The sequence below is a fragment of the Citrus sinensis genome, chromosome 9 (assembly GCF_022201045.2).
Source record: "Citrus sinensis cultivar Valencia sweet orange chromosome 9, DVS_A1.0, whole genome shotgun sequence".
Classification (NCBI taxonomy): Eukaryota; Viridiplantae; Streptophyta; class Magnoliopsida; order Sapindales; family Rutaceae; genus Citrus; species Citrus sinensis.
Window position 1 is genome coordinate 298,837 of NC_068564.1, and position 15,367 is coordinate 314,203.

General features: G+C 34.5%; 2 protein-coding genes across 5 annotated transcripts; both read right to left on the reverse strand.

Annotated features, from left to right (window-relative positions):
- Nucleotides 1-450: 450 nt before the first annotated feature.
- LOC102624965 (myb family transcription factor IPN2) lies at nt 451-2,734 on the reverse strand. 2 transcript variants are annotated; one of them, XM_006493683.4, is made up of 6 exons: nt 2,422-2,734; nt 2,205-2,281; nt 1,982-2,039; nt 1,754-1,814; nt 1,464-1,533; nt 451-1,374 (listed from the first exon to the last, which is right to left on the reverse strand). In XM_006493683.4, the coding sequence occupies exons 1-6, from the start codon at nt 2,594-2,596 to the stop codon at nt 700-702; spliced, it is 1,116 nt and encodes a 371-aa protein (XP_006493746.1). In that variant the 5' UTR covers nt 2,597-2,734; the 3' UTR covers nt 451-699. The 2 variants fall into 2 exon arrangements, with proteins under 2 accessions (XP_006493746.1, XP_006493747.1); XM_006493684.4 differs by having other exon boundaries at nt 1,464-1,506; nt 2,422-2,731.
- Nucleotides 2,735-6,464: 3,730 nt separating this feature from the next.
- Nucleotides 6,465-14,921, reverse strand: LOC102625593 (succinate-semialdehyde dehydrogenase, mitochondrial). 3 transcript variants are annotated; one of them, XM_025093686.2, is made up of 21 exons: nt 14,688-14,921; nt 14,058-14,186; nt 13,751-13,850; nt 13,092-13,140; nt 12,539-12,626; nt 12,310-12,420; nt 11,568-11,630; nt 11,316-11,426; nt 11,032-11,097; nt 10,834-10,911; nt 10,664-10,741; nt 9,894-9,960; nt 9,633-9,718; nt 9,235-9,267; nt 9,089-9,121; nt 8,437-8,537; nt 7,856-7,941; nt 7,597-7,703; nt 7,438-7,515; nt 6,992-7,073; nt 6,465-6,933 (listed from the first exon to the last, which is right to left on the reverse strand). In XM_025093686.2, the coding sequence occupies exons 1-20, from the start codon at nt 14,790-14,792 to the stop codon at nt 7,035-7,037; spliced, it is 1,608 nt and encodes a 535-aa protein (XP_024949454.1). In that variant the 5' UTR covers nt 14,793-14,921; the 3' UTR covers nt 6,465-6,933; nt 6,992-7,034. The 3 variants fall into 3 exon arrangements, with proteins under 3 accessions (XP_024949454.1, XP_015381305.1, XP_006493749.1); XM_015525819.3 differs by having other exon boundaries at nt 6,465-6,911; nt 14,688-14,920; XM_006493686.4 differs by having other exon boundaries at nt 6,465-6,911; nt 14,058-14,171; nt 14,688-14,919.
- Between the last annotated feature and the right edge of the window lie 446 nt (nt 14,922-15,367).

A 15,367-nucleotide genomic window follows, 5' to 3' on the forward strand; every position in this document is an offset into this window, starting at 1 on the left:
TTGTGTAGTGACACAGACTGAATAGAGAACCCTACTGTTTTGGGCAACAATGCCCGCCCCTACGAAAATCAATAAAAACTTTTTCTGTTTAATCAAATGATTTTGATGCTCGCATTGTGTAGTTTCATACGATATGCTTTTCCTTTAAAGAGAAAATTGAAATAATATACAAACAATGTTGTTTCTAGTGCGAGACCATTGCATGCAGCTGTGACTCATCTCATGTAAAATACTTTATGCATGATAAAGGATTGAAACTAAAAATTAAACCTAAAAGGAAAAGGAGCATGAGAATGACCAGAGATGTATGTCTTGTGAGAATGAAGCAGATACATATAAAGCAATGGCATCGAGAATATATTTGAGTTCTATATATACAGATCAAACGATACGGATATGAATTATCACTTCAAATCAATATAGCTTCATGAATCATTTTGCAAGAAAGCAGAAAGATTTGACAAGTATCGTCATATATAAAATAAAGTACAGATTTACTGTTTAAGTAGCAGTTCAATAGATAAAGTTTTTGCCATGCATGCACGGCATTATGTCATAGCTGTGAGGAAACCCTAAAGTAATTAAATTGCTAATCTTCAAGACCTAATTAAAACCCTAATTCTCTCATACTTGGGAACTTAAATAATTAATTTATATTAGGTCCCTTAAAAATAATATCTACGTTAGAAGAACATTAATTCACCCGTATGGTGAATTTCTTCCTTGTTGCATGCCACCAGTATTCATCATAGCTGGGTTCATCCGCTCCGTTGAAATTGGTGTTCTTCGCGGCGATGGCCTTTCAAGCTTCGCTGATGATGCTTCAAATTTCTTCTCACTACTCACGGCATCTCCAGAGAGCACCGGCTTTGTTTCATAAATATCTGAGATTGAATCCAAATCATTTGATGGCGGTGCAATCTGAATCTGGTCACCCTTGAAAGGATCATCTTGAGGTCCAATGCACGGCGCCGTGGCCAAATCTTGTAACCTCAGATCATCAGACCACATCAAAGGGCTCTTGCCAGTGCCACTACCCCCATTATAAGGACTAGGCCTCTTCTTCCCGAGGCAAATATTATCATTACTCTGCATGAATCCATGATCTAGTGATGATTGCCTGTCCATATTTTGTTGGAGATGATCAATTTGGTCACCTCCATATAGATTAAGGTCTTGAAATTGTGAAAAATTAAGAGGAGGACAAAAATCTTTCATGGTTCCCACGTCGGGAACTGCCTGATTTCCAATAGTGCCCTTAAAACTTGCCGGTGTCACGGTTTCGCCAGATGCTAGGGTTTGACAAGCTTTCTCCAAGATTGACTGCATATATTTTCCTTGAGCCTCAATCCTTAACTGAAGGTGTCTTTGCACCTGCACGAGTATATATGTCAAGTGCTTAAAGGATTTGTTCTTAATTTGAAGATCCAAGATGTACAAATTTTAATTATTTACTTAATTACCTCGAGCTGTTCGTGAAGTCTTCTCTGCACCTCCATTTGCATCCTAATCGCATCAACCATGTGTGAGTTACTGTTAAATACAGCCACACACACACATTCCACAAGAAATTATCGGAACACCACACCCCAAAAAATAAAAAATGAAAAACAAAACTTAGGTGATTAATTCTTGTTATTATCGTTCGTCAAAACCATCTATCTATATTACATGTGCTTGCTTCTTAATTACTAGCTAGATGGGACATTTAAAAAAAAAAAAAGGTTTAAAAATTGTAGGTAGCAGCACATACTCATTCATGCTGCGACCGATCACGCCAGATGAAGATGCAGTGTTTCGTTGAAGATCTAAGCCTGAAGTTGGAATGCATAAAAAAAAATTTTAATTTTATAAAAAAAAATTGTTAATAGTTAATAGCTAAATTATTGGTAAAAGAAAGAAGGTCATTAAAAGAATAAATGGGGATAATTCATTAAAACCCTAGAAAGAAAGTAACCTCTCCTCTCTCCAGCTAGCTTACCGTCCTTTATGGAGTGATCATTGAATTCCTTGTGAGGTTGCTTGCCTAGCCTGAATTTCTAATTAAACCAATAGAGGAGAAATTAAAATAATAATCAAAAGAAGAAGAAAAAGAAAAAGAAGAAGCCGCTGATATCGAAAACACGACCAAGTGGTATTAATTAGATCAAAAGCAAATTCAAAAAAGATGTGCATGCAAGAAATATTAATTGTTCCATTCAAACCTGAAGATGGCTTTTTAGGTGGTAAAGCGTAAGCCCCTTCACACCCATAACTCTCATGATAGTTTTTGGTGTGGCCTCTGAAAATTCATTACCAATTAAACCAATACAGATTAACATTAACAAGCGAAAAAGATGATTGAAAGAGAGGAGAAGTATTGTAGTTGAAAAATTAATTAAAGAGAGTGATAAATTAAAAGATTTAGTTTGAAGTATTTACTATCTGGTCCTCCAAGCTGAGTGACAGCATCAACAAAGCGTTCATGGAGCTCGACGGTCCAACGGAGACGAGGCTTAGGGTCAGTGGTGAGGACAAGGCCAGAATCACCTTGAACACACAAGGGCCTATCATGATGGGAATTCATAGAAGAGGGCTTCTTGTGGTGTTGGAACATTATTCTCTTTCTCTCTCTAAGAGGGGACTTGGAGAATACAAAGAGATTCAAGAACAAATGCGATGCAAATAGAGGAGAATAGGGTGCGTTTTTTAAGACGAGCTAGCTAGCTAATGGCTTTGGTCAAGTTGAACGTATAAGGTACAAGCCAACCTTGCATAAAGGAAAATGTAACACTTACAATTTATTTTATATAATAATAATAATCAACAATTGAAATAAAGTGCACCTATTCTAATATGCAGCAGCCATTCCTTTGCCAAAAAGATTCTTTCTCTCTCTCTCTCTTCGATATACACACATATCATAATTCTAAGATGTAACGTACTCAACATACCGACATGTATCTCTGACAATTTACAGAAACGAAATATCTCTAATCACATTTTCATAGAGCAAACAATTTTTTTTGGGGGTGGGGGGAGATCAGGATCTCTGCATTGTAATAATATTAATGTACATATCTGTAATGTCTGAGAGTAATGTATCTTTTTCCATCACCTAAAGTAGAGTATATCTTTATAGTTTTGTTCTTCTACCATGTGAAACTTTTTAATAAGCATAAGATATGATGAGTGAGACCCATCAAGCAATGATGATGGACTATATGTTACACTTTACTCTTCTTTCCTTGAACCGTTCTCTTCAATATAAGCAGTTATAAAACATATAAATATAATCTAGCCATTATATATGTGCATCATTAGAGAATAGTACAATCACCTTTTTAGCTTATCATGAACTAATAACTCTCTCAGCTATGATGGTTAGAAGCACGAAGACTTTCTTTATGTCATTACCAAGAAAAAGGTTTCCTTGATACTTGACAGGATAGAAAAAAATTCATAATATTATGAAAAATGTATCTGATATTATGATTAAAGATTCTATTATTCTATTATTAGATATTAGATTCATGGCCATTCTCATGTTTGCTATACATATTAAATTGATAATAAATCTCTTTCTCGTTCTAGCATTTTGGTAAATTAATGAGGTCTTATGTGAGTTAGAGGTTTAGTAACCATATCCAAAACTTTCTGGGATGAATCCCATGGAATCAAGTATTCCCCATTGCCACATTATGTGATATACTTATGCATGCCTTTATTATCAACAAAGTATGGATAAGAAACCAACAAGCGTGTATATCAGCTGACATGGGGCTGTTTTAGTTTAACCAAGGTTCTCGGTTCGAGACTTGAGAATGCAGCTACGTTAAATACTTGTTGGGAGAACTTTGCCGCCCTAATAGTTCTACTCAGCTCGAATCTGGATTAGTCAAGACCTAATGTGGTCTTCGTATACGAGATAGTTTAATATACCAAAAAAAAAGTATGGATAAGAATTTGAAATTGAGCTTACAAGACAAATAATCAAAATCTTTTTGGATAATAGGTGTGAAATTAAGGCACTAGGCAACATGAGATGCAAGCAACTTTAGGGGTCTATGTGGTTCTTATTATGTGAATTTGTGAACATCAATGCATAAAGGGCAACGAATGTGGAGCTTTTGATAATATGAGCAAGGGGACCTCTCATTTTCTAAAGCTTCTTGGGACTCAACTTCTCATATCTTTTGTCGTTTTGAAGATTGTCTTCTCATCCAAACCAATATTAACGACAAATATCTATTAAATAAATGACTTGAATAGGTCAAACTCAACATATTGAGAATGGACCCACTCTTAGTAAAAAAAAGAAGTGAATGAAGATGAGTAAAGAACATTATAAAGCTCTCCACATCTCTCCTTTTTAAAGCTCATGCAAGATGTCAAATCTAGCGGGAGATGATAAAAAAAATTTAAAAAATAAAAAATTTGTGTGCTATTTACCAAAATCTAAATGGGAATAAATGCTTTCTTCTTTGACAATTAAAGGAGGATTCTTCTTTGTAACCATCTAATTCACGACTTATTCCATTCTTGGATCCGTTATTGGCTAGGATTATGATTTTTTGGCTATGTAGTTTAATTTTCTAAACAATTCACATAACATTGCCACTCATCAATCTAAATCAAGCCAATGCATATATGCATGGTATGTGAGAATAAAAGATTTACAATGGAAGATTGCTAATTTCCCCCTATTGTAATCTATATATATCATTGATCCCATTAACGTTTTTAGAACAACCAATAACTGTTTAATTTAGCATGAAAATTTTAAAGGAAAAGAAGCGTAAATATGTCATTGCTTGGTATTTTATCTTGGGAATATAAAGTATATATTTATACAAGGAAAAATATTTAAATATAACAAAAAAAGTATAAGAAAAATATCTTATTATCAATTTTTTATTTCCACTGAAACTTATATTTCTGATTTTTAGTACATAAAAATTTTTATTTTAATTTTCATTTGTATAATTTATTTAATTAATAATAAATATGAATAAAAGTGTATTTAAAAATAAGACCAATATTATAAAATTATAATGCCAAATGATTTATTAACTATTATGAAAACAGGAAGAAAATAAATAGTATATATTGATTTCAGTAGTGGGGGAAATTGATAATATCCAGATTTACAACATTGAAGTTCAATTTCTCATATCTATTGTAAGGCCAGCCCCAATAGCTTTCCTTTGTGAATAATATGAAATTGCCTTATGTTTGGGCAGTTGTCTGTCCATATGTAAAGAAAAGCAAAGGCATTAATTCATTTAAGATTTGGAGATTCCTCTTTAGACTACAATTGTCACACATAGCTGTCCGCTGCATAATATAATCAAGCAAAGTTAGAGTTTAACTTTTAGTTCTCGATATTACTTAACTAAAATCTATAATCCAGAGAACAAAAAGAAAAAAATAAATAAATAAATAAAGGGAAAGGGAAAGGGCAAAAAAAAAAAAAGTTGAGTTGGCTTAATGTTAAGGCCATGTTTGCTTGAATTTCAAGCATCTAGAGAATTATTCTTTAAAATGAATATATTCCTTTTGATGGGGAATTTGCGGGTCCCATCTTTATGTTCCATTTAGAATACTTTACAAAGCCTCTCTCTTTTCTATCTGGTTTCTCACTTTCCTAATGGGAATTGATTGTGTGCTGCGTTATCCATTTCCCGTACTTAATGGTCTGCAACGGAAATCCTCAAATCACATTACATGATCTCGGTGATTGATATTTTCTTGACCTTAAAGTAGAACCATAGAAATTGATTCATGCAATAAGATGCAAGTTAGCTTGCAGGTGAAGGCATTGAAGGGCAACTTTTGAGTGCATAGTATACAATTTGTGGTGAAAATTAAGTTACAATATTTTTGTGTGTATTCAATTGTTATGTTGCAGAAAGAATCTATTACCAAATGATGTGACTTTTCATACCTCTATTAAATTAACATAGATAGATATTTATATTATATTAATCTACATGATATGCTCAAAGTTTGTCGAAATATGTAGTAAGACTCGGACGATTCAGGAAATGAACACAAAAAACTCTTGCTCCTCAAATTTTCGGGTCATTCAGGGACATCGAATCTAATGTTTTATTTAGTATCAACCATAACAGCTCAAACAAGAACTGTGTGTTCTCACTCCTCGAAACATTCGGGGTTTGTTTGTACATATTAGAACAATCCATGGAGATTTGGATGTCCTATTCTTCTCTGGTAACATTTTAAAAGAGAAGGAATTGGTATTGGTTCTGGACTCTCTTTTTAACTGAAATGTGGGACTCCAATTTTGTTAAGGTTGGCTGGATAGTCCTGAATCATATCATGAAATGAGCTAGCGGCCCAGGCTCTTCCCTATCATATGATCTGATTTGCAATGAGTCTGGTTTCTTGAGTTCATCAAGTTACCATCATCGCAAAATATACGTACCAAACAGTTTATACTGTGTTGTCACAAACACAAGCGATTCCACCAACAAAACCTTTACAAATTGTTATGCAAAGAGAGTACTGAAGCAACACTGTTACAGAAAGATGGGGGGGTATAAATACCATGGAATCTTGATTCATATCTGATCAAGAGAAACATAACCCCGCGGAAATGTAATGATACCAAAAGAAGAAAAGTTCTTTCCCATTAGGTTTTGGGTGTTGACGGCAAAATCTTTATGACACCAGACATTCAAGTTCCATTTTGCAAACTTATTTATGTACATGGGGTATCAATAGCAAACCACCTATGGCTCACTACTAGACATTCAAGTTCCATTTTGCAAACTTATTTATGTACATGGGGTATCAATAGCAAACCAACTATGGCTCACTACTACCTCCACATCAAACGCTTGAGGCTCACACTATTCCAATCCGTCTTCAAAATACAGTTCAAAGGCAGTACTAAAGGCTCCTTCCTTCTGCATAAAATAAATCATTTAACTTTAAAAACAAATGTTGTCAAATAAAAGTCAACTAAGTGGAGCTACAAGATCCAAACCTTCTCCATAAGCCCGGTAACATACAGGTACAAAACTGGCCCATCATTTTCTGTTCATGTCTCCCAAGCACACATATTTTATCTGCATATAATGAAAGGATGCTTCAATACGATCACCACAGAAAAGTAAAACCCAAATTTCTTGACGATTCTTTCAGGTCCTTGGTGTTATGCAAAATAAAATAAATAGTACACAAAGAAAAAAAATCAAACAACTCATATAAATCATTCTAAAAAATGGTAGTTGTGGCTCCATTACAGTAGCAAGTCATTCAGATTTGTGGCATCAGTGATGAATAAATGTAATTCCTACAGATGAACCAAGTCAAATGCAATCCACTAACTCAATAAAATCCCCAGAAAATACGGGGAAAGTTGATTACGTCATTTTAACTTCCCTAAAATTTTTAAAAATTTATATAAAACGGTATTTTCATTTTACTTACTTCCAGGAATTCATCCATCCCATACTTTGAACCTTCCCGTCCAAGACCAGATTGTTTAACACCACCAAAAGGAGCCACCTACAATGAAACAAACAAGTAATAAGCAATCTGCAAGTTTCTTTTATTGTTTATGCATCGGTGAAACCAAATAAGGCCAACCTCTGTTGAAATTAATCCTTCATTAACACCAACGAGTCCATATTCTAGAGCTTCAGAGACACGCCATGTACGTTGAAGATTGTTTGTAAATATATAAGCAGCTAACCCTGAATATTACACATTGAAGAGGAAAATATGTTGCTAATCATTCAAAATGTGAATTCGTTAAGGTTACCAATCAACTGCGATTGCAGAATTAGGTAGGCAACACGTTATGCTTTCTTTAGTAAATTTGAGAAATCAGATTTGACAAAAGAACCTGCATTGGTATCATTGGCCATATGGATAGCTTCCTCCTCAGTTTTGAAGCATAGAAGTGGGGCCACAGGTCCGAATACTTCCTCTCTGAGGTAACAATATATGTCGTAAGACACAAACCAAATTGCTAGATCTAATCAAACTTTTGCAGACTGACATATTTACGTGATAACATCTATAAATGGAGAGAAGTGATTTAAATAACTCTAGCTATTCCAACTACTCTAAAGAAAAAAAAGGAAAGGATTCAATAATTATTATCTGCCCAATAAGAAATTCAAATACAAATTGGTTTCTTCTCTTGGAAATTCAGGAATGATCATAAAAGAAATTTCTAGATAGAAGAACAGGGAAAATTTTAGAGAGAGAGGTGTTTGTCTCTCAGTGATAGTTTGTTGTTTCTTAGTCCATTACGTTGGTTCTAGAATAAATATCAAACTAATTAACTATTATTCCCTCAGCATTTGCCAAGAACATTAGAAATACCCTAATCTGAGATTCATTGCAGTAAAGGATAATTACCCAAACAAATATTAATATTGATAATATCAACTTAATTGTAGCTTATCATGCAAGGCTTACCTCGAAACAAGCATCTCACTCTTGACATTGCTAAGGACTGTAGGCTCATAAAATGTCATTCCAAGGCTATGTCTTCTACCCCCAAGAAGGACTTTTGCTCCCTTCAAATAAAATTAAGGTCAATCAAATGTTTTACTGAAAGCACTACAGTAAAAATTTCCCATACCAATAAATAATAGTTCCTAGCTAGGCAGGAAGAGAAAATAGAACATAGCAATGCAATGCTAATTGAAACCGACATGTACAGCAATCCAGACTATTCATTGCTTTTGTTCTTGGTGAACAGTAACACAATACAGGATAAACCAATAAATATAACATATTGATACTGTCCAAGGTCCTTTCAGGAAAAAGGTGGGCCAACAGGTCATGTCTCTTCTTAATGATGTAAAATATGCAAGATCTTCCATGTAAATTGCCAGCAGGCCACATGTCCGACCTTTTTAGTTCATCATATGAACTACCAAAACAAACAGCAGTACTCCTAGATTATAACTTAAAGAGGAAAACGAAATACACAAAACAATCAACGTTACACAAAAAGAACATTACTCTGGACAATTTTCAAGATGGTACTACTTCAGAAGAAATAACAGTTCTTGGCACCAAAATAAACACTACTATATCCAATAAAATAGGAGAGGAAACAAACCTTGGAAACAGCATCTTCCACAAAAGTTTCAACCTGTCAAAGTTCCAGAGCAACCAAATGGAGCAGAAATCTATTTATCAAAGACTGGAAGCAGACACAGATACAGCAGTAGCTGGTAACTTAAAAATTCCAAGAGTATATCTGACCTTTTCCAATGCAGCTTTATTAATTAGTGGACCCTGTGTAGAAATCAAAAGTTAAACATATGATCCGATGAAGTTCAAAGTCATAATGAAAGGAAAAAAATAACAAGCTTACATAAAACTGCATAAAGAATTTCATATATCTACAAATTTAGTAATGCGAGTTAATCCAAGGCCAAACATATACTCATGGAAAAAGAAACATACAAATGGATTACTATTTCAAGCAAATTCATTGTAATAGGATCATTAATAAGTTGCACGCACATTTCATCAATGGATAAGTGGCATTATCCATATATCTGTACCAGATGTCAAAAAGTAGAATAACATCAAACAGATGAGAAGATCAATGATGCAACCACAACATTCATTTCAGTGAAAAAGTAAAGGATGAATACCTGGACTACACCTTCGCCAAAGCCATCCCCCACCTTCAGGTTCTTGACGGCTTTTGAAAAAGCATCTGCAAATTTCTCATAAATGCCTGCACAAAATGCCTGCGTAAATTTACACAAGAAAGCGACCAGATAATACATTTTAAAACCAATAACAAAAATATTTTCACATTGAGGAGAAAAATGAAACCGAGAACATAACTATATTATTAAGAAAAAAAATCGTTAATCCATAATCCATCTTTAACATATGTCCACATATACCTTCTTGAACAAGTACTCTGTTTGCACATACACAGGTCTGCCCACTGTTACGAAACTTTGCCGCAAGCTGCATAAATGAATTTGATTAGCATTACCATGGGGAGAACACTTCCCAATAATTAAGAATGCAAAAAAAAGTAAGGTTTCTGCCAACTAGGTTTAGGTATTTACAAAATAAGTAATAGTGAGCTCTGCTAAAATAGAATATTGGTTTATACTAAAGAAATACAGCTACTAACCACAAGATATGGAAACTAGTTAAATGGAATCTAAATTCTAGTAGCTAATCATTGTAGAATGATAGATCTGTAAACTCAAAATTATCAAAGTGAATGTATCAGTTTATTGTTCAAACCATTTGAAAAGACCTTGACCAGCACAAATGTAAATAATGTCATTCTATTTCTAAAACTGATGCCCGTAACATAGAAAAAAGTAAAATACATAACCCTGACTAGAGTACTAGACTTTTGAGCATAATATGTGTCCTCGTGGGGTATTTATCATTTAATTGCATACTTAGTGTTGCAGTACAACTCCTAAGGCAGAATAAAAAAAAAGTGACAAAGTTTATCATTTAAATGAATACTTTTGAAACAAAAATTGAGGGAACAAGAATATTAAATGTTGTCATTTTTTATCAGGGTCTGATTTAGTTGTCCTCCATTGACAAACGGATCTAGCATGAGAGCAAACTATTAAAATAAGTATGCTTAGAGAATCACTTTTCTTTTGCTTTGCATAAGAAACTTATAGACAATCCAACTCACCGCTCCATTGACTGCCACATTCAGGTCTGCATCATCAAAGACTATGCAGGGTGCATTGCCACCAAGCTCTAAAGATACCTAAAGGAGACAAGTTAAGAGCATCAAGCTAATATGGTGATATCTAAAGCCTCCTCGCTTAGGGTTACACATTACTGTCATACCCTACACACCTTTTTAACAGTCCCTGCAGCTCCCGCCATCAGTTTCTTTCCAACAGCCGTTGAGCCAGTAAATGTAATCTTCCTCACCTGAATAAGTTATTCAAAGCTACTCAAAGTTTCTACAATTTGTATATCTGACAATCACCCATGAGATTAACAAAAGGTCACTTAATAAAAAGTTTGGGAGATATCTTAAGAAAGTAAAACCTGTGGGCTCGTGAGCAAAGCATCACCAATATCAGGAGCATTCCCCATAACCACATTCACAACACCCTGAAAAAGTACAAAAATAAGAATAATCAAATTAATGACAAAACAGAAATTTCAATTAAAAATTACTACTTTTAGTCAAGTCAATAGTCCCCAACTCAAGAAGGTCCAGCTGAGAGTACTAATTCCCCTATACATCAATGCATTTCAGTGTACAGCAATGGTTTAGCTTACAAGAGCCAAATGAACAGCAAACTTCCAAAATTCTCTTTAAGAATTACCGGTGGGATTCCAGCCTGCAAGGCGAGCTCAGCTGCTGCTAAAGCACTGAGAGGTGTAAATTCAGAGGGTTTTAGAACCACTGTACAACCACAAGCAAGGGCCGGACCAACCTGTTAAAAATATCAATACAAACACTCAACTTATATGATAAAAGGCTGGCTGCTTTTAAAACAGTTATACATGTGTGTGCAAACTATTTAAAAAAAAAAAAATTCTGAGACAATAACTTAAAATTGCACAAGTGGAAACACCTTTCGGGTAATCATAGCCAAGGGAAAGTTCCACGGTGTAATTGCACCAGCAACACCTACAGGCTGCGCATAAAAACAATGAAAAGTAGATTATATAAGAAGATCACACAATGTCTAACAAAGAGTATGAAAAAGTTTAATATCAAGAATTGCCCATCTAAAAGCAAATACAAAAACATAAGAAATCAAATATCAGCTTTCCAGTTTCCAGATCCTCAAGCAAGATAAAGCAGATGAAAGATTGCAAAAACTATTTAAAAAGGAGACAAAAATAACATCTTCCAAAGAAGGAGAATTAATTCTTTAAAGGCGGTTTAAAACCTATATGGTTCAATTCAAGCTTATTGCCAATAATTACTTCAATAAATCCGAAAAAGTTGGATGTTGGAAGGATTTGTGTCACACGATGACTGACTTCCCTAACCGCTTATGATATCCTAGCACTTAGAAGGTTTAAAGTGCATGCTATTCCTCACATGATTTTTGAGGAAGATTGAGTCGACAAAAGTCAACCTGATGGAAAGCTGCGTCAACAGCCCTTGGATAGAGTATTTCTGTTATCATCTTGTGCTAATGGATTCTCAAATCATAGAATAGAGAAGCAGATTGTTTGATTAAAGGTGTGGTTGAATTGAAATTCCACATGACACTAATATTTTGAGTGGAAGTAAACAAAAATTTATCAAAAGAATTAATTCACTGATACGTGGTAATGATATAGGACTTGAAAACAAAAGGCCACCTGCTTTAGAACAAATATCCGGCGATCAGGCAGAGTTGCTGGAATTATATCACCATATACACGTTTCGCCTCCTCTGCATAGAACTCAATAAACTTGGCTCCATAGTCAACCTGTATGTTAAATCCAAAAATGTAAACATTGAAAATAATAAAAAATCAACAACAAAACAAAAATATGTGGGGTATACCGATTACTTAAATTCCTAAAGGCAAACTTTTAATGGTTTACCTCTCCGACAGCTTCTTTAAGAGGTTTCCCCTGCTCCAATGTTATTAGTTGGCCAAGCTCTTCTTTGTGAGCCATCAGTAGATCATACCTTAGAATAGATATAAAGAAAAATTATATCAAGGTCTATGTGAGAGAACAGAATCTCCCAGCACCAGAACCAATTGTATGCCATGTTATAATTAGGCACATAATTAAACTTCAACGGAAACTTTAATCAAAGCAAGTCAACAATGCTTTTGGTATGAATAATAAGCATCTTATTAAAAGGAAAAAAAAAAAGCTTTCAGGATAAATTGCCAAAAAATCATCAACGGAAAAGAGTCACCTTAAAAGCACAATAATAAGTTTTCCAAAGTCTTTGAGCAAAAATACATAAAGAAGCATTCAAATGTGAAATTCTGTGAAATTTTCTCTCTTCATGTTCTGGAAATTAACACACCCACACATATTACACAAAACTCTATAAATACTAAGCATGCTCTGGTCTGCACCCACTTTTTAAGATCATTCTAGATATTCTATCAAAGCAGATGGTCAAGGATATAGGTTATACCATTTCCGCAAACCCTTGCTTCTCTCAGCAGCAGTAAGCTTGCTCCAAGCTACACAGATAATAGGCCAAAATTAAGCAACACACTAATTACTAATCACATAAATATCCCAGATCCCAGATACTATAAACCAAAAATAAGCCCCCTAGCTAATTTGGTTATGAATATCCTTCAGCACCAAGGTTAGCAAATAAAGAGCTTAGCATTCTAAGCAAGACTAACAGCATCAAGTGGATTCAGAAAAAAATTGATTGGCGTTCCGTCAATGCTCCTAAATATTTGCTTCTAACGAGTGTTATCCAGTAACCTTCAGTAGTAGGTTCCAAGTTGCAATACCAATCCTCTCTAGAAGGAAAAAAGCACACTTCATTTTACAGATGACTTATCATTGAGAATGAATGGACATCTGCTTTATATTTTTCTTTAACAAAGAAGTATCATGCAATAGATATGAATCAAGAAAGACATTACTTCAGGAACCACCGAGGTACTACAGGTACAAAAATCAAATAGAGTCAAGTTGTAAATTTCAAAGTTCCAATGGCATTTTTTGGTAATATTAAAGCATTACAAGCATTGATGGTTTAGTTTGTCAAAAATAGGCTAAATGCTGCGAAAGAGTAAATCATATACGCACAGATGTTCAGTCACAAGTTCTTACAATTAAACGCATCAAAAGCCGAAGATATAGCATCTTTTGTTTCCTTTCCTCCCATACACGATACATTTGCTATCACTTCGCCAGTTGCTGGATTGTGGACCTGTCATAAAATGAAATACATTTAATTGACGTTATAAAAACACACACTATGGAACCAATATACTTGCATAATACGGCATCTACTAAGTCTTTTGTGTTTTCCAAAAAGTTCTGACATGGAGGACTCCAAGTAGTCAAAGATTCAACCCAATATAGTTGCAAATTAAGAAGAACATTGTAGAAGAAAATAAATTATTTTTCTCCAAACCTCCAGAGTCTTCCCATCATATGCATCAATCCATTTCCCTCCAATAAGACCCTGAGTCCGTAAAAGGCCAGAATCACGAAGCCGGTCAGTAACGCTCTTCATCCCCACACTCATCTGGCATACAATTCCCTTGTTTAGAAATTTCACAAACCTTTCCTTTCAGCTATACATTGAAAAAAATTTCCCAAAGTGCAGAATTGGAACACTAAAGAAACTGAAAAGCTAGCACCGTTAAACAACATATATTACATCTTAAATGACATTAAGAGAACAAAAGACCTTTGATTCAAAGAGACTGAAAAATTCATAACAACCCAAGACAGCTCTACGAAAGAAAAACATGTAATGTCATAGCTGCATTCAGTCAATCGATCATACACAACATCATCTCAATTATGAAAAAAAAAAACACGAAATCAAGCAGCTGAGTAAACACTATCCCAAAATGATCAGTTGATCACCCTCAGATTAACCAAATATTTCAATAAAACTGAGTTTTGAACATTCATATGGATAGAACAGTACCCAGAACGCATAACAAACTTTCTCAGATACAAAAAGAGTAGCAAGGCTGATCGGTTAGTATATAATTTTGAAAAAAAAAAAAAAAAGGCCAAGTCAAGTGCTTGCCTGGCGAGAGAAAGCAGGAGTGTAGCTCTGCATGCTTGGCAAATGTGATGCGAAAATCCTGCGAGAGCCCACAAATGCCACACGTGCCACTCCACTCAACGTCATCTTCGTCCTTTGTTTGGTGTACTACTCTTTTATTACTGTTTCGCGTGATGACAACTGAACTGAAATGAAAGATTCGATTTGGGATCTTTGATCCCAAAAGTTGCAGGATTTTTGTTTGTAAATACGACCCGCATTCAGCAAGTTCACTATTTTTTATCATCGATTCACTATCTACTGACGTGTGATATCGATAAGCGTTACGTCATTATTATTTACTGGGATTAAAAAATAAAAATGTATTATTATTATTACATATTTGAGCTTGTTTATGTCGAATTGGACCTTGGGCCCAGTGACGAAAGCACAAAGTTTGGGTTCGGATCCAAGTTGATTTGTCGATGAGTAGGCCTCAGGCCTAGTTGAAAAATGGAACGAAGGCCCCATGACTTTAGTCCCACGGTGGCTGAATGGGCCAGTTGGGTAAGAGATTTTGGATGATGAGGATAACATTATTATTGTTTATAATTAATTATGACAATATTATCATTGTAACAGTGGTGACGAGTGAATTTTTTTTTTTTTTAAACACGCGATATGAAAATGAAATGATTCTTTTAGTACAATTCTATTAAAAT

Coding starts and splice junctions, on each gene's coding strand:
- LOC102624965 (XM_006493683.4), bottom strand. CDS start 2,596: ATGTTCCAACACCACAAGAAGCCCTCTTCTATGAATTCCCATCATGAT. Junction 2,040..2,204: donor ACCTAAAAAGCCATCTTCAG/GTTTGAATGGAA, acceptor TGGTTTAATTAG/AAATTCAGGCTAGGCAAGCA. Junction 1,375..1,463: donor GACTTCACGAACAGCTCGAG/GTAATTAAGTAA, acceptor ATACTCGTGCAG/GTGCAAAGACACCTTCAGTT.
- LOC102625593 (XM_025093686.2), bottom strand. CDS start 14,792: ATGACGTTGAGTGGAGTGGCACGTGTGGCATTTGTGGGCTCTCGCAGG. Junction 11,427..11,567: donor TGGCTATGATTACCCGAAAG/GTGTTTCCACTT, acceptor TATTTTTAACAG/GTTGGTCCGGCCCTTGCTTG. Junction 9,719..9,893: donor CAGAGTACTTGTTCAAGAAG/GTATATGTGGAC, acceptor CATTTTGTGCAG/GCATTTATGAGAAATTTGCA.